Source organism: Ambystoma mexicanum, chromosome 12 (assembly GCF_040938575.1).
Source record: "Ambystoma mexicanum isolate Mex_15411 chromosome 12, UKY_AmexF1_1, whole genome shotgun sequence".
Classification (NCBI taxonomy): domain Eukaryota; kingdom Metazoa; phylum Chordata; class Amphibia; order Caudata; family Ambystomatidae; genus Ambystoma; species Ambystoma mexicanum.
This window is the reverse complement of record NC_090936.1, coordinates 831,590,098-831,616,309: the sequence shown is the minus strand read 5'-3', so window position 1 is coordinate 831,616,309 and position 26,212 is coordinate 831,590,098. Positions and strand designations below refer to the sequence as shown.

At 45.7% G+C, this 26,212-nt stretch overlaps 1 protein-coding gene across 2 annotated transcripts in view; it reads left to right on the top strand.

Moving 5' to 3' along the window:
* LRRIQ1 (leucine rich repeats and IQ motif containing 1) overlaps positions 1-26,212 on the top strand; it is a 2,234,608-nt gene that overhangs the window by 399,639 nt on the left and 1,808,757 nt on the right. For both annotated transcript variants that reach the window (XM_069629324.1, XM_069629323.1), the window contains exon 6: positions 21,420-21,494. In XM_069629324.1, coding sequence (XP_069485425.1) covers positions 21,420-21,494 — 75 coding nt within the window. The remainder of the gene's footprint in view (positions 1-21,419; positions 21,495-26,212) is intronic.

The window sequence follows — 26,212 nt, the reverse complement described above, 5'->3', positions numbered from 1 at the left end:
CTCTGAGCTGGTTAAGGTAAACCAGGGGGAAGGACACCAGTTTGTGTTTGGAAGCCACAGCTACTTGAGCTGAAGTGACTCCATTTTGTTTGCTCTGACGACGATCCCGTACAGTGCAGGAGTCCGCTGATGTCCTCCGTGTTGTCCCCACAACTGAGGCTCAGGAACAGCAAGACCTGCAGGACCTGCCAGGAACCAACATCTACAGCTGCATCTTTTTGCTCCACTTTAAGGAACTGTGCCATATGGTTGAGAGATCCCAACTCTCGCGGTGGAAGTTCGTGAAACTTTCCCAACTCGCAGGCCTAATCAGCTTGTGACCCGACATATCTTGCTTTATCGCCTAAACTACTTCTAAAAACTTTTACAAAGACTTCTCCATTTGTACTAGGACGGTGCGTTCCTACCCAAGCACACTAGACTATTGACTTTGGCCTGGCCTATTGAATCGAAGGGACCCTCTGGGTACATTGAACCTTTTGTATTATCTAAAAGAAGTGTTTTCTAACCCTTTGTACAAACCTATGCTTTCTATTCCTATTTAAAAGTACTGAAGTGCTATTTGTCTCCTTTTTTCAGGGGAGCGCAAACTGTCGTCATAACTTAGAGTTTGATTCTGCAGTATATTAGTGTTTAGTGTTGAGTTGATTTCTGCTAGTGAAAGTTTTCTAAATGATTATGTAAATAAATGTTTATGTATTTTTTACCAAGAAACCTTGAGTGTAAGTGTCTGCTTGAACCACTGTGATTGTGATACTTCTGTGTAACTTCTTCTACTGCTCACATTCCCTCTTGGGATAAGCCTGGCTGCTCAGCTCGCTACCAAAAGTGTGTGGTACAGACTTAGACCAAAGGTTGGTTTTTGCTTACACCTGTAGTCCTAATTGTGTGTGGTGTTCCCAGAGGGTTCTGCCTGCAATTCTGCCTAACCCTGGTGTACAGCGGTGAGGATAAAGTATAGTTGTTACATTTACAGTGCTACTCTTACCTTTGTTCAAAATAACCTTCACAAGGCTAAGCTACACTAGAGAATCAATTGTTTTATAATGCCTAATATGGATAACTACAAACAGGAGGCCCTAGTCATTCTTACAGTAGATCAACTGAAAGAAATGTGTGAAGATAGGAATATGGCTTTTAAAGGAAACAAAATGAATTGATCGAAAGATTGTTGCAACACCACAGATTGAGAAATTTGGCTGTAACCCCCAATGTCTCACCACATGTGGATAATGTAGATGAGGAAAATGATGATGTAGAGTCTAACTCTAATATTGTTGAAGAGGCAGATGAGTCAGAGGAGTCTCAGGGTGTGAGCCCCACTGACCCTCTACTTGCTCTTGGGCCTCAATCTTTAGCCATAGGGACCCTACCAGGTCCAGTACTGAGTCCAGAACTTGTCTCTCTTGAGAAGATGAGACTAGAGTTAGAATTCAAAAGGCTCCAAACTCAAACTGAAAACAAACATCAAGAGGTCAGGCTCAGAGAAATGGAATTGAAGCATGCACTTGAAATGAAGAAATTGTCTCTTGAAAATGGTGCTCTCCCAGAGTCTAATACGTCTTCCAGTCCTAAGAGGCCTCGCATGCCTAAAGAAGCTGTGAGTATGTATGAGGTGAGACTTCTTATTGTGGATTGGTTGGCTGCTTTTGAGTATAACTATGGGATTCGGGGTTTCACAGGGAATCAGTTGATTCCTTGGCTTTTGTCTAGGCTCCCCCAGGTTACAACTGATGCTGTAATGGAGGTGGGGGAACTTGAAAGATTGGAGTATGAAAATGTTCAGCTAGCTTTAATAGCTAGATTTGGGAAAACTCCTTCCCAGTACCTTAAGAGGTTTAGGACCCTCAAAAAGAATGATGGTACCCCTTGGGCTACCTGGGTGTGTGAATGTTTGAAAAACCTAGATGGTTGGGTAAAGGGTTACAGGGGTAACACCTTTGAAGGAATGAGAAATCTATTTTTGTTGGAATCTATTTTTGATGCCTGCTCTCCCGAGCTGAGACAGCATTTGGCTGACTCTAAGGAACTTGATCCAAAGAAGTTATCAAAGGCTGCTGACTTGTGGGTTGCCAACAGGGCTACTCACACAGATTGTGGGGCAATTCAGAAGAAGGATGAGGGGAAACAGCACAAGAAAGATACAAAAGAGAATTCTAATACCTCCAATCCAAAAGAGGGCCCCAAACCTAAGAAGGATAAGCTACAAGGGGAACCGAATTAGGCTAGTCACACCTCTAGTGCCAAACCAGAGGGAGGTCAGCAGAAACCCTCATTTGTCAAAACATTTGGGAAATGTTATGCTCGTGGGTCTACTGACCATTTGAAAGGGGATCCCAGATGCAAGGGTAAACCTTCAGGGATCCACACTGTCTCCTTAGCCTTCTCCCCAGAGGGAGACGTACAAATGGCAAGTGGAAACTTTCATCTACTGGCTCAGGAACCCATGAAAGTCTCAGCCAGTGTTTCACAACAGAATTTTGATGTCTATAATTCCATCCCAGACAACACTAAAGAGTATTATAAAGACCGTGTTCTTGTCAATGGTCAGGAGACACCTGCCATTAGAGACACTGGCGGCACCATTACTGTATTGGATTAATCTTTTTTCAAGGTAGAGGATGTTGCTATGGTACCCAAATACCTCACTAAGCTTACTGGAGGCCATGTTCAAATGCTTCCACAATTACCAGCTCTTGTCTGTTAAGTGACTTCAATTCAGCAATCCCACTAAGTCAGTGCCTCGTCTGGGACGCCCAAGGGAAGCCCTTATTTATATATTTTTATGACAAGTTATACTCTGCATGATAAACCCTTATAACGCCCCTCTCTTTGAATCCCCCTGACCTCACTGAGCCAAGAAGTAGTTGTTTTGCAATTTAAAAGATTTATTGGAAAAATTAAACAATATATATATATTACACTTTTATAATAAATTAATATTTGATATCACACTTAAGAATATGTTGATCAACAATGGATAATCTTACACTAGCACACTTATTTTATTACTTAGGAGTTAGTATGGAAAGAACAAGGTATCTGGGAATGCTTTATGGTTTCAAGGAGATGCAAAGATGAATAAAAGGCAGTACAGAAACAAACTTGATATGATTTCAGCAAAAAATAATATGATCACTTTTTCTCTGACAGTTCACTCCCCCCCTAAGCAATGTAAGGAGATGGAAGTAACACACAGTCTTCAAGAATACAATCACAGTACAACCCGAATTCAGTTCCCCCCTAGCAAGCTTAGAGAAACAGGGATGATTTTAAACACAGGCAAAGTACTTTAAATGTGGTATGCAAAGAAGGGAAAAATATGCTAAAAATGATTTTTAATTCCCTATAGAGGTTCAGGGTGAGTGAGAGATACTTTAAATCAGTTCAGGATCACTTTAGCAATGCTCTATGAATGATTGTCAGGTTGCAAACGAATTTCAGCAAAGGAAAGCAAGAAGCTGCTATTTTGGCAAGTGAAGAAATCTGAGCCAAATCGCAAATCGCGGCACTTTTTCCGAGTGCGTCGAGCGTGATTGCGAAAAAAGTATAATGAATAGAAAGTCGGTTCTGGGTTCGTTGGAAAGCCCAGAATCTTAGCTTTAAAACTCGATCCTAGCACAAACGGTTTAAGAGATACGGACGATTTCGTGATGAAATGATGGTTCAAAATGGCAAATGACACTTTTACAGGCTTAAAATCGGAGAAGGGGCACACGATTCTATGATGCAGTTCTGGACAGGTTCAAATGTTTTGAATCACATTCATTTAAGCTAAGAGATGGGTTCTGCACAGTTCTAGCTGGGTACTCACACTATACATTTGAAAGGAATGGCCTTGTCATGGATCTGGTCAACAAGTTTAGCTGCGGTTCTCTCTGCTCGGCGGGTCAATCAGGCACCGGTTCTGTTCACAGGGGTCTGGTCTGGGTCTCTGGTTCTGCTCACAGCAATCTGTCTGGTCTGGATCTCTGGTTCTGCTCACAGCGATCTGGTCTGGTCTCTCTGGATACAGCACTGCTTTCTGGGTCTGCTACCGGTTCTGGCAAAAGTTCTTGGCAAAGAATCCAACAGCTCGCCCGGCTGTAGAATAGTTTGGTTGGATTGCTGGATTCTGAAGGCCTGCTGAAAAAGGATTTAGCTGGTGGTCCAGGCCTCTCTGCTTTAAGTTCTGGAGTGAAGTTCTGGATCAAGTGGATTCTAGATTTTGAAGTTCTCCATCAGAGTGCTGCACAGGAATTCAGTTGGAGGTTGGAAAATGAATGCCCCTCTCTCCCTTCCAGTGGTGCTTTTTATGTCTTTTGAAAATGGGTGTGGATGCTAACTTTCTTTGCCCAACCCACTCACGATTTGATTGGTCAAGGATTTCTCTTTGACCTGATTTGGGAATGGAGCAGTGAGTCGTCAGGTGTCATCTTTATGGCATACAGAAAGAAGACTCCCCTTTGCTTTTACCTTAGAAAATAATTTTCATAACTAAACACATTTCCCAGATACACAAGTGGTTGACATTACATATACACATCATATATCACATAAGGTAGTCTCTGTTCCAACTCTGATTTTCCTAAGAGCCAGGGCTCAAAAATGGCAACTTATTTTCGTTTTTAGTTGGTTTACCAATATTGGATTTTTTACCCAAATTTACGCAGAGGTACACCGCCTTTCTACACATATTCCAGTAAATTTTCATTTTTCTAGCGTGAACCCCATGTCTGCAATCTCCATAATTCATGGGGTTTTGCCTCAGAACGTGGTACAGAGTTCTAACACCTCGTAAAATGTGCACAGAAAAATCACAAGAATAATGATATTAATTATATAATTTTGACAAGTCCATACTATGAATTATCCATCTTTTTAAAATTATGCTCTGGCCCAGAGGGGTGTGGTTTCCCAAAGCACATGGTGGAATTTCTGGTTTGTCCACTTCCTCCAGCTCAGGTTGCTCACAGAGGCACTGCCCCTCCCCGTTTCTCTCAAGAGGAAGCCATTTACGCCCCCCCTCCCTAATTTAACATTTGCCTGAGCCAAGGAAGGCTCATTGTTCAGTTTCCTGCAGTCCCCAGCTGCTCCTCCCCTAATCAAATCAGGAAGGTGTCATCTCCTTTTGGTGGGGCAGCAGAATGCAGGCCTGGGAAGAGTGGCTGAGCAAGTTTCAACTCCTGTCGGGGGTAGTTGCCGGGCAGAATTCACTCTCTTTAAGCCAGGCTTCAGCTAAATGTCACTTTTGTTCCCAGTTTTTCTTCATCCAAATCAAACTTACAATTTTTACACATGCAGCTAGAACGCTGATTCTAAGTTCAAAACTATGACATTTAACAGTTGCAAACTATGTGACACAACAGTAGGTCACTCATTTATTTTAAACATTTAGATTTTAGTGTCTTTCAGTCCAATTTAACTTAGGCTGCTGACATCCACAGCTCAGCCAGTTTCATTATGAACATTATTTTAGGCTCTTTCTCTTCCCAGATTTTGTATGCACACAAGACTACATTCTGCCAACTGTCTGCTGGTGTTCATTGAGATTTTTGAATATCTTGTAATGTTTAAAATAGGCATTTTTAGCTTGCATTTCAGAGAAACAAAGGTGATTTCAAAGCGCTTTTTGAGCCACCAGTACTGCTGTTTTTCCTTTGGCACACATTTCACCCATGGCACTCCTGGCCCATCACGCTCGCACTGGTGGGTGGCGGGTCAGGGGAACATTTTGGTGTGCGCCAAAACTGCATGGTTTTCCTGGATTCTGGCACAATGTGGGCTTTTCCGCCATCTTGGATTTCCTAAGCCCACAGCACCAAATGTTGCAGCATAATAGTCCAAACGTGGGTCAATACCCCTGACATGTCCAGTGCAATCCAATGACTGTAAAGATACCTGTTAGTGTGCAGAGTGAGGTGCCTGGGAGAGTCCTGTTGGGGAATGACTTAAAAACTTTAAGAGCTGTATCAAACACCCCCAGGCCTCCCAACAAAAGGAAACAGGAGCAGACAAGGAGGGCCAGGGAGAGTACATTAGATGTCTCTCCAGAGGTGGTTGTAGAAGAAACTACAACACCCAACCCACAGGAGTTATTGACTGCAATTTTAAAAAAGAAAGAGCCAAAGGGGAAACCCAAGGTCTCAAAGAAGAAACCAGAAAGCACTCCTGTGCTACCAACGAGGACATCCCAGAGACTGTCCAAAGTCACACCTGTGACTACTCCACCAGCTGATGCTGAGTGGGAGAACCAACCAGGAAAGGTAGAATCAGCTGCTGATGAATCAGAGCTGGGAAAAGACCTTGCCCCTGTTGGACATCTGGACCCTAAAGACCACCCTGAGCTGCAGTATGTACTGGCAGAAGGTGGCCCCTGTAGAGTAGACTTCAGCAGAGGTCAAAGAGAGTGTCCTACTCTTGAAGGTCTTCACCAACAGGCAACTTCCCAGCTGGATGGGCAAGGGCCAGAAAAGCATAGGTTGTACTGGGAAGATGGCCTCTTCTACAGTGAACCTACCAAGTCTATTCCAGGGACTACAGAAGACTTGTGGTGCCTCTGGAAAGCAGACAACAGTACCTACAGGTAGCCATTGAGATTACTTTGGCTGGTCACTTGAGTTTCAAGAAGACCAAGGAAAGGCTTTCTCTGTATTTCTACTGACCTAAAGTGGGGTCTGATGTAGACAGATTCTGTAGGAGCTGTCACACTTTCGGACATCTGGCAAGAGTGGAGCCAAGAATGTGTCTGGTGGATAAACTTGGTTCAGCCAAGTACCTGAGTGCATTTGACCTAACGTCAGGCTATTGGCAAATAGCCCTGATAGACCATGCCAAGGAGAAAACTGCATTTTCAACCCCAACAGGCCTCTATCAGTTTAAGGTAATGCCTTTTGGATTAAAGAATGCACCTGCAACATTCCAAAGGATGGTTAATCAAGTTCTGAATGGGATGGAGGACTTCTGCATGGTATACTTGGATGATGTTGCAGTGTTCAGCCCTATTTGGAAAGAACATGTTGACGACTTAGGATATGTTTTGCAGGCTCTTGAGCAGGCCCATCTGACCATAAGGGCAAGTAAATGTCAAATTGGTCAGAGCAAATTGGTCTACCTTGGACATGAGGTAGGAGGAGGTGAAATAAGGCCATTGCCTAGCAAAGTACAAGCTGTACAAGACTGGCCCGCCCATTACTACTCAAACCCAAGAGAGCGCCTTCTTAGGTCTCACTGGTTATTATAGCAGCATATGTGAGAACTATTGGTCCATAGCTTCTCCCTTAAATGTAGTCTCCTCACCCAAATTTCCTAAAAAAGGTCAGATGGAATGAGGAGTGCAGTAAGGTATTTGAAGGACTTAAGAAAGCCCTTTGTCAAGCTCCAGTCCTAAGAGGTCCTGACTATAGCTAAACCTTCATTGTGCAGACAGATGCCTCCAATACAGACATAGGTGCAGTTTTGAGTCAGCTGGATAAGAAAGGCGGGGAGCACTCCATCTGCTTCATTAGCAGGAAGCTGAACGAACCAGAAACAAGGTGGGAAACCATTGAAAGAGAATGTTTTGCTATTGTGTGGTCACTGAAGAAGTTTAGACCATACTTGTTTAGATCTACTTTTGTGATTCAGACTGACTACCAACCCTTGAGATGGTTAATGCAGATGAAATGGGAGACCCCAAAACTATTGAGATGGTCAATCTGCCTCCAAGGGTTTGATTTTACCGTTGAACACAGGTCTGGATTTAATCACCAAAATGCTGATGGTCTCTCCAGGATGTTTGGCCAACTGGAGTAAGGAGATTCATCCAGGGGTAGATTAAATCCTCCTGTCCCTTAGTCTGGTGGGGGGGTGGGGGGGCGAGTGTTAGGAAGAATTCTCAGAAATGTGCTCACTTCCCTTCACTTTAGAGACCCCAAGCAACTTTGCTGGATTTTGAGGACTTGTTCTTTTCCCCTGGAGAAAGTATGAGCCTTTTTCCCACTCTCTCAGGTATTTTGATGTGTGTTTTCCTCTTGTGTTCTTTGATTATGGAGTTTTATATAAACCCATAGGCATCATCTTTTTATTGTTGTCACACAGCACGTTTAGTGCAGTGGCAAAGGGGTGTCCTTTGGACTCCCCTAGGTTTAAATACCTTCTCTAGGAAGAACTACAGTTCCCCAGAGAATGTAAAGTTAAATTGACTTTACTAGTCTTTTTAAATTCATAGACCCAGCACACACCATCTTACAATGGAGTGCTGGAGGTGTTACCTAGTATCCCCTGTGTCTAGACACTCTTGTTGTAGTCAAATGCTACCCTTTCCTATCGAAATGGCTGGTGGCAGTGGTTTTATAACGAACTACCATGATGCGTACACCGGTAGCTAAAAATGGTTGTATCCATGCTTTTCAATATGGTGCCCAAGACCCCTCTGTAAAAACAGACTCCGGTCCTCTTTTTTCGCTGTTTCTTGGTGGAAAGGTCCTTCTGGTGTTTAACTCTGCGTGCCAAACCCAGTTGGGTCCCTATGTTCGTGAGCCTTTGGCGGGCTTCAGGACTGAAGTCCGCCCATGGCGTCTGAGTGTCTGGGGTGGACAGGAAGTGAGGGAGGTGCCCGAAACTCCTTGTGCTTAGCCTCCTAGGAGACACAAATGCACTCTGGCGTGATTGGCTGGCTGACTGTCTGGCAAGGACAGCCACCCGGCTGGGTGAGTGGCAGCTAGGCTGGAATGAATGGGAGAAAACTGTTTAAAAGGCGAGTCTCCAGGACTGGAAGGCAGAGTCAACCACTGGAACAAAAGAGCAGAAGACGAACTGGAAGACGACGGCTGCTGCAACCACTGAACCGTGGATTTGACCGGTGAAGCCGTGCTGCAACCCCGAATTGCTAGATCTCCAATCGACAGAGAAGCTCCTTCAAGGACGGCTTCTTCCTTTGAGTTGGTGGGACCAATCAACTCAGCAAACGCCTGGGTACCATTCTCTGAGCTAGTTAAGGTTAACCAGGGGGAAGGACACCAGTTTGTGTTTGGAAGCCACAGCTACTTGAGCTGAAGTGAAGCCATTTTGTTTGCTACGACGAAAGTCCTGTGTAGTGCATGAGTCCCCTGACGTCCTCCCTCTTGTCCCCACGACTGCGGCTCAGGAACAACGAGACCTGCAGGACCTGCCAGGAACCAACGTCTTCAGCTGCATCTTTTTGCTCCACTTTAAGGTACTGTGCCATATGGTTCAGAGATCCCAACTCTCGCGGTGGAAGTTCGTGAAACTTTCCCAACTCGCAAGCCTAATCAGCTTGTGACCCAACATATCTTGCTTTATCGTCTGAACTACTTCTAAAAACGTTTACAAAGACTTCTCCATTTGTACCAGAACTGTGCAATCCTAACCAAGAACACTAGACCATTGACTTTGGCCTGTTGAATTGAATTGACCCCACTGGTACATTGAATCATTGTATTATCTAAAAGAAGTGTTTTCTAACCCTTTTTACAAATCTATGCTTTTTAGTCTGATTTAAAACTACTGAAGTGCTATTTGGCTCCTTTTTCAGGGGAGCGCAAACTGTCTTTATAACAGAGTTTCATACTGTAGTATATTGGTGTTTAATATTGAGTTGATTTCTGCTAGTGAAAGTTTTCTAAATGACTGTTTAAATAAATGTTTATGTATTTTTTACCAAGAAACCTTGAGTGTAAGTGTCTGTGATTGTGATACTTCTGTGTAACTTCTACTGCTCACATCCCCTCTTGAGATAAGCCTGGCTGCTCAGCTCGCTACCAAAAGTGTAGTCCTAATTGTGTGTGGTGTTCCCAGAGGGTACTGCCTGCAAATCTGCCTAACACCAGTTTCTTGTGCTGCATACACCAGCTTGCCCCGATGGAATCTTCTGCTTTGTTTTGCTGATTTTAAATTATGTAGACAGGGGAGAGAACACACAGAGAAAGATAAGTGAGAAATGTATCTTGGTCGGTTTACATTGACTAACTACACATCATTGAAGACTGTATATATGTGTATTTCTGAGGCTTGTGGAATCTGCTTAGATCACATGCTGTGCATAGGCCGACATCTAGTGGAAGCTGCGGAGTATTACAGTTTGTTTTTCGAAAGTCGAAAATGGGCGTCGACACAGGCGTGCCAGTAATACTATCCCTAGTGTGACGTCCACTGTACCCAAGATCCCTCACGCGTGTAGGATCCTCAGATTGTTTTTTTCCGCCATACTGGTCGGAAGCATCTTGCGGAGTTCCCTGGCCTTAGCCATACTTTTGCTGTTATTATAATTTTAATTCTTATTCATTCCCTTCCCCACCCCAACGTCGACCCTCAACCTCGACGACGGCTGGAGAAGTCATCGACCGTCGACTGCTGCACGACGGATCTGGGCCTCGGTAGGCCGCTGGCCTCGGCCCGGGCCTAGTAGGCCGCTGGCCTCGGCCCTTACAAGTAGGGAGAGTGGGGGGTGGTACATACTCTTCACTCTTGATATATAGTTACATTTATATATATTCCTACACTTAGCAGCCCGCTGCCTTAAGGTGCGTATGGAGGGTACCCCTTTTCAATTCTGCCCCAAGTGCAATCGCAAATACCCTTGGGTCGACAGGCACGCCACGTGCAATCTCTGCTTGCCGAGGGATCACCCCGAAGCGAACTGCAGAGCGTGTAGTAGGTTTAAACCTAAGACACTTAAGGACCGTTCGACAAAGCGTTGGGCCCACCACGCCAGGCAGGAGGCCATGGCAGCGGAGGGCGCCTTCAGCGATGGCAGCGACGCCGTACTTTCGGACGGCGAGGGCATTACGGCGTCGAAAGACAGCCGACGAGCGCAGGTCCCCGACCTCGGAAGGTCGTCCGGCAAGGCGGCTATGGGGAAGACCCCCGGCGACGCAAGCGCTACACACCTAACACACACTAAACACACTAAGACCAACCGGACCTCGACGACGTCGACTTCCCGGAAAGAGGCACAAAAAGAACGGTCCGACTCGGTGTCCTCTGGGCGCTCTCGATCGAGATCGCCTCACGACGCAAGGCAATCATCCACTCTTGCCAAGAGTGCCTCGCTACACACACTAACGGAAGTTCGATCGTCGGGAGACGAAGACGACTTCCACCCCCAGGCCGCGCTCCAAGATACCGAGACCGCGGTTAACATCAGTGAGGCCCCACGCCCGAAGCACACAGATACCTTTCCAGACCCTCGACGCCAGGCGTCGAAAGTCTCTGGGGCCCCCAAGGGACAGGGAAAACATTTTTCCACGCACGGAGAAGGGGGGAAACAGCGGAAAGCACAGCCTTCCACCCCTGTAAAGCCTAAGCAGACAAGCAAACACAAGTCTACCCTTGAAAATAAATCACCTGCTAAAGTAATACCCTGTTCCAGGGAATGGTCCAGTGAAGACATAGACAGGGTTATGTCTAGGATGTCTTCCTTGGCTGATTTTTATGATAAGAACCCAGAACACTTTCTTTCATATAACCCTCAAGGGGCCACACCCTCAGGCTCCTCCGATCCTATCCCGCTAAGTAAAAAGCCCCGGGTCGAAAGACCTGAACCCTTCAAGGTTCAGCCTTACTCCACTCCATATTCTACTCCACTCCCCAGTTATCAGGGACAAGTTTTCCCTGAAGAGGACCAGGAGTTTGCAATTATGGAAGAACAAACCGGGACAGATTACTATGCAGAGGATGAGGACCTGGAGGAGGGAGAAGATGAGCAGGAAATTTACAGAGTAGATTCCCCAGTACAAAGCGAAGCCCCAGTTACTGACTCTCCAGTTGATAACCAGCCCCTCCTTAACGAGGTTCTCGCTCGAGCAGCGGAACACTTCCACATCGACACCCACGGTGTACAGGAGGAAAGGGACTTCGCGGAGGAGTTTGTAGGAGAGAGAAGACCGGTCGCTCAGACCATCCCTATCCTCAAATCCATCCAACGAAGAATAGATCCTTCCCTGGTGAATCCTAACCTCACCAGAGCTGTCAACCCCAGAATTGAAAAGATTTTCCGGGCAGCCCAGTCTGACCCTCTGTATATAAAGGGACATCTTAAACCAGATTCCCTAGTGGTGACCAACACTAGAAAGAGGGCTGGCACGCCCTTATCTTCATCAGAAGCTCCTCCCGACAAGGAGAGCAAAAAACTTTACGGGTTTGGCAGAAAGGTAGCCTCAACGTCCGCCTACCAAGCAAGGATTGCAAATTCCACCACCCTGTTGGCTAGTTACAATTGCCATCAATGGGAAGAAGTCGCGGCGCTCATTGCCTCTGCTCCAGAACCGTTAAAGGGCCAGCTGGCTCGGATCTCGGCAGAGGGGAGAGCCGTGTCTGGTTGCATTTTAAAAGCAACTTTCGACGCCGCTGACAACGCAGGGAGATTGATAGCAGAAGGTACTGTTATCAAGAGACATGCGTGGTTACGGCAGTCGGGATTCAAGACAGAAACCCAGGCTTCTTTAATAGACAAGCCAGTGGAACCCGACCTATTGTTTGGGAAAGCGGTCGAAGACGCACTTAAAAATGCCAAAGATGAATATGAGACTCTCAAATCCCTTGGCCAGCTTACCAACAAACCCCCTAACCAGAGGGGGAACAATAATTTTCGTCGCCCACGCGGCCAAAATTCACAAAAAGGCAACTATGCCCAGGGACAAGGTACACAATGGAATAACAACCAGCAGTCTACCCAGAGTTACGGCAGGGGTAACAAGAGAGGTCGTGGAAGAGGCAGAGGCAGCCCCAACAAGGGCGGTGGCACGCCTCCACCAAAACAGTGACGCTCAGTTCAGGGTCCCTTGCCACGCAACCCCAGTAGGGGGACGCATTTCCACCTTCACCCAGGCTTGGGAAGGGATCACCTCAGACAGATGGGTGCTGTCAACAGTATCCGCAGGATATTGTATAGAACTACTGCAGCGTCCCCGGAATCATCCTCCACGACAAAGAGTGCACTCCTTAGAGCATCAAAGGATCCTTCTCGAGGAGATCGCCATTCTGCTAGAAAAGGACGCGATAGAACTCGTCCCAGGACACCAGGTAAACAAGGGTATCTATTCAACTTACTTCCTTGTGCCAAAGAAAGATTTGACAATGCGCCCAGTATTGGACTTACGGCCTGCCAACAAATATGTCAAGCCCCAAAAATTCCGTATGACCACGCTACAAGAGGTAATCCCCCTCCTAAAAAAGGGGGATTACATGGCAACCTTGGATATGAAAGATGCTTATTTTCATATTTCCATGCTCCCAGCGCACAAAAAGTACTTGCGCTTCAAGGTGGACAGTCGCCACTACCAATTCAAGGTACTGCCCTTCGGGATAGCTTCAGCACCAAGGGTATTCACCAAGGTACTGGCGGTGGCGGCTGCACACCTACGCAGGGAAGCAATCCCGGTGTACCCTTATCTGGACGACTGGCTCATAACGGGGGAAACCCCAGGAATTTGCAGGTCAAACATTCAGAGGACTATCGACCTCCTCCACGAATTAGGCTTCTCCATCAACGAGAAAAAGTCAAGTCTGGTGCCAAGCACCTCAAAACAGTTTCTAGGAGCTATCCTAGATACTCAGAAAGGATTGACCTTCCCTTCGGAAGAGAGAATTCGGAATATACTTCTGCAAATTCCGCATTATCAGTCAGGTCAACAGATAACAGTACGCAAAGCTATGCGGTTACTGGGCATGATGGCGTCATGCATTTACCTGGTCCCCCACGCGCGTCTGCGCATGCGTCCCATGCAGGAATGGTTGGCGAAACAGTGGTCTCAGGCAAGTGGTCATTGGGACGATCTAGTGGTCGTTTCGCCAACACTCGTACAGAGCCTACACTGGTGGACAAGAGAGAATCTCGCAAAGGGGAAACCCTTTTACGATCCCGAAGTACAAGCCGTGGTGACTACAGATGCATGCCTGACTGGGTGGGGAGCTCACCATCTCCACCACACAGCTCAGGGTCTCTGGTCTCACTCAGTAGCCAAGAACCACATCAATCTGCTAGAGCTTCTGGCAGTATTCCGAGCGCTAAAGGCGTTCGAGCCCCATCTACTGAACTTGTCGGTGCAGATCAGGACGGACAGCACGACAGCCATGTTCTATCTGAACAAGCAAGGGGGGACTCGTTCGCCAAATCTGTCCAAGCTTGCCCAGAAAATATGGATATGGGCACTCAGACGGAACATCTTCCTGTCATCGCAACATGTTCCAGGGGAGCTCAATTCCCTAGCGGATACTCTAAGCAGAAACTCCCTCCCAGAAGAACACGAATGGGTCCTTCACAGAGACGTAGTAGAAGATCTCTTCTCTCAGTGGGGTTTCCCCACTATAGACCTATTCGCCACAAGCGAAAACAAACAATGCCCAGGATTTGCATCCAGGTTCCCCCAGCCGGACTCCCAAGGGAATGCCCTGTGGATGAACTGGTCAGGGATGTTTGCGTACGCTTTTCCACCAACTCCTCTCATCAGGAAGGTGGTGTACAAGATGAACAAGGAATCTATGACGCTCATCCTAGTTGCTCCCATGTGGGCGAGACAACCATGGTTTCCACACCTACGCAGGATGGCGGTGTGCGAACCCATCAGACTCCCAGCCTGGTACAACCTACTGTCCCAGCAACAGGGTCAAACAGTGCATCAGGAACCCAACTCTATGAACCTAGCAGCATGGCTCCTGAAGTCATAGAGTTTGGACATCTCAAATTACCACAGAGGTGTATGGACATTCTAAAGGAGTCCAGGAAACCAAATACAAGGCACTGTTACTTTGATAAGTGGAAAAGATTCGTTATCTGGTGCCAGAATAAACAAATCAACCCGGTTGATTGCACTCCTTCCAACGTTGTGACATACATGCTCCACCTGCTGGATGCAGGGTTGGTTTTTAACTCGCTGAAAGTACACCTGGCAGCCCTCTCGGCTTACACCACATCCCATAACAAGGTCTCGTGGTGGAAAGTACCAGTGGTTAAAGCCTTCATGGAAGGAGTAAAGAGACTTCACCCTCCTATTTCGAACCCACCGCCAGGATGGGACCTCAACGTGGTGCTAGCTAAGCTCATGGGACCCCCATTCGAACCCATGCATAAAAGTAGTCTCAAACACCTGACTTATAAAACGGCCTTCTTAGTAGCCATTACCTCCATAAGAAGGGTCAGTGAAATTCAGGCTCTGTCAGTGCAGGATCCTTTCTTTACTATCCACAAGGACAAACTGGTTTTACGCACACACCCTAGGTTCTCACCTAAATTCATATCCAAGTTCCATGTAAACCAGTCCATCGAGCTTCCGGCTTTCTTCCAGAACCCGCAAAGCTCGGCTGAGGTGAAACTACACACCCTAGATGTGCGTAGGGCGGTCCTATACTATGTAAATAAAACCAGACCGCTAAGGAAAACAGATCAACTGTTTGTCTCCGTAGCTACAGGCAGAGAGGGGGATCGCGTCTCTAAGGGCGCTATCTCGAAGTGGATTATCAACTGTATACAGCTGTGTTACTCTCTTTCTGACAAGACTCTGCCTTTTACGCCAAGGGCCCACTCTACTAGAGGCATTGGTGCCACTCTGGCTTTCATTGCAAATGTTCCCCTCGACACCATTTGCAAGGCGGCTACTTGGAGCTCTATTCACACTTTTACTCAGCATTACTGCATTGACACTCATTCCAAGACAGATACACAAGTGGGACAAGCGGTTCTAAGACACCTGTTTGCTCATGACCCTTCTCACATCCCACCTCCTTCTTCTGGTACTGCTCGCTAATCTATGCACAGCATGTGATCTAAGCAGATTCCACAAGCCTCAGAAGGGATACATTACTCACCGTAATCGTATTTCTGATGCTTGTATCTGCTTAGATTCACATGCGACCCACCCTTCCTCCCCTCCGAGAGAAGGCGCATGATTGCTTGTAGTCTTACCTTTTCTGTCTATCTGCTTGGATTATCTGTACTCACGCTACTCCTCATGCTTCCTCATGTCAGAAAAAATACAATCTGAGGATCCTACACGCGTGAGGGATCTTGGGTACAGTGGACGTCACACTAGGGATAGTATTACTGGCACGCCTGTGTCGACGCCCATTTTCGACTTTCGAAAAACAAACTGTAATACTCCGCAGCTTCCACTAGATGTCGGCCTATGCACAGCATGTGAATCTAAGCAGATACAAGCATCAGAAATACGATTACGGTGAGTAATGTATCCCATATATATATCGCCTCATCAACATCCGATATACAGCACTTACCCAGAAGTTGTTTTATGTGTTTCTCTCACACACTGTTGTATGGCGCTAGCTGCAAAAGCCAACACTAATGGAAAGGAGTTCAGCTTGTGATCGAGCACCCTTGCAGTTTGGACAAAGTATCATAGACATCCTCACGCAGGCCTATTCGAGCTAAACCTGCTGTCTTTTTTTGGGCCCTAGACCTTCCATGGCTTCATTTCAATGTACATCTATATGCACACCTTGGATGTATTCCACAAATTCAGCATTTTAAACACCCCCCTCTCTCTCATTTATTCTCTGTACCTTCCTCCTCTCCTTGCTATGAGAGGCAGGGAGAAAGGTAACGGAGGGTGAACGCACACAAGGCGACAATGCTCTTAAAGTGTGCAGTGACATGATCATGGCTTGCCGTATAATGCCTCTATTACAACTAGCTGAGTGACGAGGTAAAGTCCCTCAGTACACACAGCAGATGGATCTCAGCTTTGTCATCCAACTACTCAGGTGTCGTGTATTTTAGCCACCTTCTGCTCTCCTCTTCATTGCGCTGTGTGCTACAAGAGAGGGGCAGGTTACTTTTGTAATGCTCCATATTAGATGAGCGCAGAACAAAGGGGAAGTCAAACTCAGTATCTCCTCTGTGTACACGATCCTATAAATATTGTAGATCCGCTTACCGCACTCCTTCGTACTCAGAGCTGGTTTTAACAAAGTCTGTCCAGGACCCTAACATGCGTAATCGTGGTAATGGGTTAGTGTCGCGTAATTGCCTCCAAGGACGGTGGTTTCTAGTACTAAGAGCAGTGCGCTGTCTTGCGTTAGTAGGAATTATGACTTGTAAATCACTTTCGATCAGGGCAGATCATATTTACCCCGTTAACCTGTCTTCCAATGTAAAAGTAAAAGTACATTTGTTTCGAATGGCACTCTATGTATTTGTCTTTTTTTGTTCTTGTATTTACAGCTTACTTTCTTGTATTTCTCACTTGGCCTTTTAGTGCAGCTCCGATGTTGTCTAGAACACATTGTAGGTGCTCCACTCTTTTTTAAAATTCATCTTGGCCATGTTTCGGGGCCCTACCGATATGCAGCATATTGACCATGCATGCCCAAGACTGTCAGCCGGTCTGCGTCTCATCACATGCCATCTTTTCTAATAAACACTGTGTTGTATTGCACTTGCCATGTCCTATTCTCACACACAGGGCCAGGGATGTTTGTAGTACTTAACAAACTCCGTTTGTGTTGTCTCACCAGACATCGTACACCCCTTGTTATTTGGGCATCTATAGCATTTGGGCCCCTCCCTTTGGTTAAATAAACATCGGTCTTGCCAGGTATGACAGCTAAAGGTCTGGTCTGCTTGTCTTTTCTGTTTCCAGATTCATGAGTGCGAGAGCAACACTGTAAGGTGTGGCCAGGGTAGGCCTCATTTAGTCCAGTTACATGTGATTATAATCTGTAGATGTACAGATCCAGCATTTTAGAGGAGAGAGTTAATATCTCCTCCATGTGGTGGAATCATTACTCTTTCAAATGTGGTCCATTAAAAACCAATTCACTGTGTCCTGCTTCCTAAAAATGGGTTACCGTTAGTGCATGTTCTTTACGTGTACGTATACACGATTTGTGCTCTACTATACGTTTTCTCACTGGTCTGTAGTCATCCCAATTTAACACAAATTGCAAGGACAGCAGATAAGGTAAATGACATTCACAGTGTTACAATTCATAAATTTGAGATGATTGTTACAAATATCTACTTCTGTGCTCCTTGCTGTTTGATTGCTTTGGAGCATGAGCTGCATGGACTGTGTCTGTGCATGTACTGTGGTCCCCAAAGTACTGTTTGACAGTTGGTCTGCCTTGATGTGAGGACACAAGACAATCTCTCAAATTCTTCCTTCTTTTAATTGCTACTGTTGGTTCTGCAAGGGTCATGGATCCCGTGTTCAAAATAGGCCAAAGTTTCGTTATCAGTTTTTTTATCTGGTTGAGAAGCAGTGTGTAGCCCAGCACAGCTGTGATTCTTTCTTCCATCTAGCTTTTCCTGTGTTGTTCCAGGGTAGTTGACCTTGGAACATTGCGTGCCCTTTTGTAAGCTTGTTTATATATCCATTCTTTTCCTTTCTCTCAGTTAAGTTAAGTTATACTCGGTGTGCTCGCCGATATGCACCAGTGCCCCGCTGCTTCTGGGTGGACTCACCGGCTTTTCTTGGTGACTCTCTCATGGTCAGCTGAGGAAGGGTTCCCATCTCCTTCCTTCTCGCGGTTGCTTTTGCTTCGTTTACCTGCCCCGTGGCTTCCACTTGACACGTCTGCTTGCTTCATGGCAGCGATAAGTGAAGCTCTGCTTGCTTTCATCTGCGAACACCCAGGAGTCCATCACCAGCTCCTGGCATTCCCGCAGTGTGCCCTGTTGCAGCAGCTTCTTTCTTCTCCGTCGGTAAGCCACCTGGCTCCACCACGCCGGACCCAGCCTATCTGTTTGCCATTCCTCGCAAAGCGGCTCCATTCCTCGCAGAGAGGTGCAACACTCTCTCGCCAGTCGCCACAGTAGCTGTCTGTGATTCTCTGCTCGGGCTGCTTAAATTTCCCAGGCATAGGTGTGTGCCAGAAAATACTAGAGCGCCCGCTGAGCTGATAGACTCTTTTGCTCCTCATTGCTCAATCCCTCTTCCTCGTCCTAGTATGTCGAGAATTCTAGGAATAGAAGTCCATTGATTACTTGACTCAAGGCATTTGGATAAGCATTAAAGGGTCTTAATAACAAGTCAGTTCTGGTTCATTGACAAGTTGAATTGAAAAAGACCATAGTTGGAAGGTTGGTCCATGAATTTGGTGAAAACGTTTTCTCTGATCTTCATAGGAAGGGGAGGGGATGCATGGCAATATGCCATGAGGGTGAGGATATTGGAAGCTTATTTTCAAGGGAAAATGGGGGATACCATGTCTCATGCGATGAATCCATGATATCTCCCTGGAGGCGTCTCCTCGCATGTGATCCTCCCTCATATAGCCACCCCCAGGGTCAGGACCATGTACATGGGAGAAGGTCACTGCCAGGAAATCAGTGATAATGCTACCAGATTCATCACAGAAGGTTTGGAAGTGGGGGGGGTGCTGGGGGGGGGGGCGTGAAAGAAAAGCAGAGCACGTGCCTGATGTGTATTTTGGAGTTGAATTAGTCCATGAGGAAGTTGCATACTTCAGTGAATGCGTGGGTGTGTATGGTGGTTTGGAGAGAGATTTGACAATGATGAATAGCTTCTGTGTACGATTGGTGGCAGAGTGTAGTCTCTCTAGGTATCTGGCTTCCTGCTTGATAGAGAGGCGGTAGCTGTTAAACCATGGTTTATGGTGGTGGCTGCAAGGTTTTTGTGATTTGAGTCGGGTCATTTTGTTTAGTTCCTGTGTGAGGATGATGTTGTAAATTAATTGTTAAGGCGAGTGGACGGATGTGCATGCAGGGGGGATGGGTGTAGTATGAGTTGTGCTAAAGCTGTTTCTGTAATGTGTTTGGTTTGTCTTACTGGGGGCTGAGTAAGATGTGTGGCAGGTGGAGGAAACTTGTTCAGTAGATTGTGGTTGATTGGCATAGCAAAGTGGTCTGATCACAACACCCAGATTACATTTTCCACAGACATGATTTTTGCTTAAAATCCAAATGTCCAGGGTGATGCCAGCTGTGTGTGTGTGTGTGTGTGTGTGTGTGTGTGTGTGGGAGGGGGGGTAGGTGATGACTTGTGTAAGGTCATAGGGGGTCAGTGGAGTGAGGATACTGTCTTTAGTATGGGGTAGCTGTCTGGAAGGGAACCACCTGGGTTGAAGTTTCCATGGTATATATTGATGCAGGGGGAGCTGTGGTTGTTAGTTATGAAGTCAGTCCAGTTAATGTGGAAGTTGGAATTTTGTGTTAGGGGTTGTAAATGAGGGGGATAAAGTTTAGGTGTGTGATGGAGGGGGCAAGTGAGAGAGAGGGCTTTGTGTACGGGGTGAGTGGGGTTTCTAAGCGTGACTGAATCTTTATATATCGAGGCAATGCCTCCTCCTTGTTTGTGTGGGCAGTCTCTGCGGAGGATAAAAGAGTGCAAGGGAAGCATGTCAGGGATAATGGATCTGTGGTGAGGTTTGAATCTTCTTTCTTCAAGGAAGAATATGTCTGGGGAGTGTGTGTTAATGAGTTAATTGATTTCATGTGTGTGAGCAAGTGCAGAGTGGCAGAATGCAGGTGTATGCAATTAGTTGTTTTGGTGTAGTGTTTTGTTTGAGTTTAATGTGAAGGTTGTTTGTGTGCTTTGTATGAGGCATGTTTTGTAGCAAACAGGGGAGAACGGGAACTTGGAATGAAATAAAGGAAAATACCCCTTAGCCCTGTCTGCCCTTAGCGCTGGACGTCCAGGCAAGTGGTCCCCTAAGGAAATCACTTACATTCCTAAAGTAATCCGGAAGTACTTAGTCATTAAACAGATATAAAAAGGAAACAGGAAGTGAGTGCTTTTATGACAGTAAAAGCAACAGCTGCCGGGTCACAGGATTCTTGTAAGGGGCTGAATGGGGGACTGCAATGGGAGCTTACAGCTGAAAAATGGGACAATGAAGAAGGAGGGGTGGGGTCTACCCTACTTTGCGTCCTTAATTGGACACCCCACAGCAGGAGTCATGTAAGTGAGTTTCTCGATAAAGATTGCTAGGGCTCGTGTGATCAGCTAGTAGATTCTGGGCAGTTCTTGTAGGTCGCCTGAGTAGTGCCCTTCTCAGCTTACATCATCAGCACTGTGCTTATTGGAATTAGAATAAGCCCTGGACAGGCCCCCCCCACCCTCCAATCATCTTCCTGCTGATTCATATACTGTGCATCGTCCAAAAGCTCCATACTGTTCTTGTGATTAACCTCACGTTTTTTATTGCTGTACTATTGCGATAGTTAAAAAATGTCAGATTTGCGTGAGAATAATAAAACACTGCTTCTTTTGTGGCCAGCTTCATACTTCAATTTTTTCAATAAATGTTTAGATTTCCAACACATGCCATTTTCATCAGATCACATATGCTTGACAAATATGCCTTTTTGCATTGTGTAAGTCAAACAAGTAACCATGTTTATTATGAAAAGTTTAAAGTGGAGCACACAGGATGGTGCTCTATTTCCATACAAGTTAACATTTGTGAAAATGTATTGTGAAAAGAAATATGCAGAAATGATGTACTTCTTTCGTTTTTTACAGCAACAGCAAGCGAAACTCATGGAAGATGAGGAGAAGGAAAAGGCGGCCATGGCTGAAGAATCAAAGCGACATGAGGTAATATTTAATTATCTCAATTTGATCATGGATTTTTCAGTAGCATTTCGTAGCATACAAGGTGGGATATCAGCAATGTAAAAAATTGGAACATGGCTCTGCAATTTCAGAAAAGGGATTTGCAGTGCAGTCATGAGTGATTTGTTAAGTGGAAAGTATAATAGACAGGAAAGTGGCTATTCACATAAGTTAATTATTTGTTTATATAATGATAATGCCTGGAATGAAAAAAAAAGTCTTTGCGGCACAATAATTTTTTACGAATAACATTTCTTGCTGTAAAAACATAACCAAACGATAACAAACGTAGTGCACATTGTGTACTAAGTATTCCTCTAACCCACAAGAATCCATCCACATACAGTAACGTACAAGAATTAGAAATTTCATTATTTTCCTACCCCGATGATGTACAAACCACCAACTTTTCTATACGCATGTCTGGATGCTGTGATGAATCGTGGGATTCCGTCACTTCTCCCCAGGGCGGTGCCTTTTCCTGTGACTCCAGGTAGGCGAGCCCGCTCTGCAATACCCTCCCTAGGAGTAGAGGCAAGCACAACCTCATCCGGAAAGAACCCCCATGCTCCCCTCTCTGCGGAAACGGAGTCCTGTTCTTATGAGGAAGTCCCGAAGCAACATACCACTAAACCACCTCAAAAACATCTAGTGAAAGAAGATATAAAGAACAAGCCACAATCTGTTTTTGTCAGCCAAACACTGTGAAGGAAATTTTATATGGTATAGAGATGAAAAAAACACTGCAAGAATAAAGAGTATGAATCAAACAGAGATGAAGGACTTTGACACTACAGCCGGGAAGTCCCACGAAAGCGTCAAAAAAATTGGAGGCAGAGACCTTGTGAGAGAGAGAGAGAGAGAGAGAGAGAGAAGTCGCGAGTTTTAAATCAGCTGGCAGAGATACGCTGAAGGAAACTTGGACATGCAGGGTCCGAGGCTTGAGAGTGCAGCTTCTGACATGCAGCGTTGGAAAGGAGAGCAGACTCAAGAGACTGAGGTGGATGCAAGGCGTCCTAAGCCTGAAAGTGGTGGCTTGACAGCAAGCAAGTATTCATGGTCTTGGAGGTTTGTGAACAACGTTGATGCCACTTGCATTAAGGTATCGTGGAGCGAACCAACCGAAGAAAGAATGGAGACACTTTATCTGATGGTACCGACGAAACGAGAAGCCAACCTGATAAGCAATGGAAAAGGTCCCAGCATGGTAGAAACTCTGGTGACCTTATCCCTGAACAATCCAGGTAACTGGTAAAGTGGGAGACTTGGGAGGGGGACCGAAGATAATTACTGGAGCACTCATACTTGTCACCAGTCAAGATAAAGTATCAAGTGCATGCAGAGAATGAGAATCATTACTGGAACGCTCCTACTCATCCTAGTCGAGAGATAGTATTAAGAGTGAATGAAGGGCACGAGAATCAATAGTGAAACCCTCAAACTCGTCCCAGCCAAGATAAAGAGTGGACACTGAATGAAGGGAACGGAATAAACTTGTCCCATGGAAGTAAAGGGATAAACCAAACGAGAATAAGACAAGAAGAGAACAAGGAGGAAAGAAAGATTAATCAAGTGAAAGAGACGGTTGACACTTAAAGAACCCATTATCAGAGCAGTGTGGTTTGATAAGAATATTTGCCAAGAAGTACCTAAGGATACTTCTTTGAACTGAACTTGGTGAAAAACCACCTCACAGGAGAAGGGAGTCATTCTCCTGTGCTTTTGTTGTTTGAATACTGGTAGGGTTAGGATACGTTAGTTTGGACCGTAGACTGATCTTGATTTGGTCTCCCACCGACGACGGATGAGCACCTTAGTTTTGTTAGGTATGGAACACCCTTAGTATAGGGAAAGATAGGGGTTTTCACCTTAATTTAACAAACAGCAGCAGTGAAATGGAAAATCAGTCTGTGTTCTTCTTCTGACCCACCACAATGCCCTGCATTTGATTCATTTTCATAACTCCCCTGTTACACAAGTAGCATATAAAACCAATGAACCTCTATTGCACATCATTCCCCATACTACTCGTCTTCCCTGACCCGTCCAAGGTCCTTTTAGCACCTTTATTTACCCAGCCTATTTGGTTTAACAAGGAATTCCTTCAGGGGTGAGAAAATGCTACATTGAATGGGCTACCTACGCGATGTACCAGATCCCCATATGGTACCGGCCTAACTCGCAGGGCCAATGCATCGTTGGCATTTTGTTGCCATTTTTCTGGGGGGGTGCAGGGTTAGGGTATTTGTAAACATTTTGGGGATTGGGGAAGGGGTGTAGAACAGGGCCCTGTGCGAAACCTGGGGTTGTCTCACCCGCTAGTCCCCAGGGATCTGTCATCCAGTTGGCCAGGACACGGCCATCACTTTTGGATCCAGTTCCTGGGGGTGGACCAGTGCAGGAGGATCACCTGCATGAGGGGTCTCCGGGGAGTAGAAGGGTGAGACGCGGTATCCCTTTCCCTATAACACCATCCCATCCTACCAGGTAGGATACCTGGGAATTCAACCCTCCCCACCCCCCATTCCTGACACTAACACTTTCTCACAGACAGCCCACTGTGAGCGACAACGGACTAACACCAGACCTGTATACCTGACATGTCCCAACACCGTGGTCAGGCAATTACGGATTATTACACACACCTGACTCTCATCACACTTCCCCACATTGATAAATGGCAGAGCACGAAGCACGTGAGGCAAAACACATGAGGAAACAGAAGTTCCAAGATGGCAGTTTAATACAAGGAGAAAGACGGCGAGACGGTCGCAAGGAGGGAAGTACCCTGGACCTCTCTAAAGACCGTTATTTTCGTGAGCCTTGGAAAGTAAGAAACTGAAGACCAGGAACTAAGGCTGATCAAACCTGCACAGTGTGTCAGAGGTCCCAGGGGCTCTCTCGCACCGATAGTCTAGGCGGAGAGGAGTGATTGCCGCTATGGTGCTGTCCTTGGCACCTACAACAAAGCAGCGTCAGAAAAGTCAGCACAGCCGGTGAGTCCGAGAGACTGATGCCAAACCAGCTTGTGTTTTGAACAAAGGTTTGAAGTGGCAACATTGTATAAAGAGAACAGGCGTTTGTGATGAGCGACGCAAATATAAATGGTGACGAAAGGAGTAGTTGAACTTTATAATTGAACTTTAGGAGGCCAAGAAAAGATACCATACACAGAGTGGTCCAGCGCCACGAGTGTGCTCATTCGAAAGTTTCTGTTAGGTATCCAACTGATGCTGAGTGTGAGAAAAAGTAATATTGAGATTGAAGTGGTTATGCAACGGGTCAAGCTAAACCCTGTGCACATTTGAAAGTCTTCGATAGTTGAAAGTACATCACAATTGGTCCGAGCCCGGCTGAGGGAGACTAATTGATTGAAAGAAAGGGATCTGAGCCCGGAAGATGGATATTCGGGGTGAACCGCGAGTCACCCGAGAAATAATTATCTGAACATAGTTTGAAAGGGATCTGAGCCTGGAAGAGGGGGATTCAACATTGAACTTTTGTTTTGAAAAGGATTTGAGCCCGGCTGAAGGGCATGCAGGGTATACACCCCAAATTGAATACTGAGAAAGGAAAATAACGTTTTTTGTGTTGTTTTTGTATGCCAGGCCCTCTGGGTCAAGAGACTTACAAGAAGTAAAGAGGCTTGGACACAGAAGGTCCTGAATTGTGAAAATGGAACTGTGTCCTTGTGCTGCAGAAGCCAGAGTGTATGCTCTGCTTGACTGAACCACCTGTCCTGGCTGAAAACGTGGGGATGGGAGGTCAACGGCCCGAAGATCTTGACTTATAATTTTGTGAACACTTTTTTCTTTTTCATGAACATCACCGCAAGGATTGGCAATAGTTTTATTTTAGTATAAGCCCTTTTTAATTTGTTAAAACTCCTCTAGTAACTACATTATTATTATTTGATAGTCGTAGGTTGCTCCCATCTGTAGATTTAGGTTTAGAAAGGCCTTTATCTCACCCCTGTGAAAGTTCAATAAACACCCTTGTACTGTGGTCACTTGTGTCTGTCTTACTGTTGATACCATGCCTTCCTTACATGTGTTTTCAGGAGTGGGATGTTACTCAATTGAAATAAATTGGGGAACCCTACAATTCCAGGAGCTTAGTCATAAAGCCTCCAACCCCTCTGTTGCCAAGAAAGAATCTCTAGGCTTTGATATTTGTAGCAGTAGAGAGGCTATTATCCCTCCTTGTAAAGTGGAATGATTCCTACCTACTTATTTTTTTTTGATACACCCTCCTGGGTGTTACATAATATTGGCCCAAAATCTGGCCTGACTTGGAAGTTCGGTATAGATGTTCAAGCAGTCGTCCTCAATCCCAACTTCGGGGGGGCAAAAAGGTTCTCTTACAGAACCATGGTGAGATCCAAATTGCCCAAGGGTTTCTTGAAAAAGCTCTATTTCCTCATTTTTGAAAAAGTGAACCAGAGGAAACGGAGAGATGTACCTTAAGCTTTGGGGTAGCTGATAAACCAACAAGCACTGAAGAGAAAAAGGGAGAAGAGCCTACCATCTATGCCAATTTAGCCTTTGCCCAGAAAAATGACCCAGCTCTCGCTGAGGCTTTCTTGCAAGCAATTTCTGAAGGAGAGGGTGTAGAGAAGGGAAGCCCTTTCTTCTTCTTAAAGCAAGGATTGCTATATATAAAAAAAAAATCCACAGAAGGCTTGAGTAAAACCCAGATAG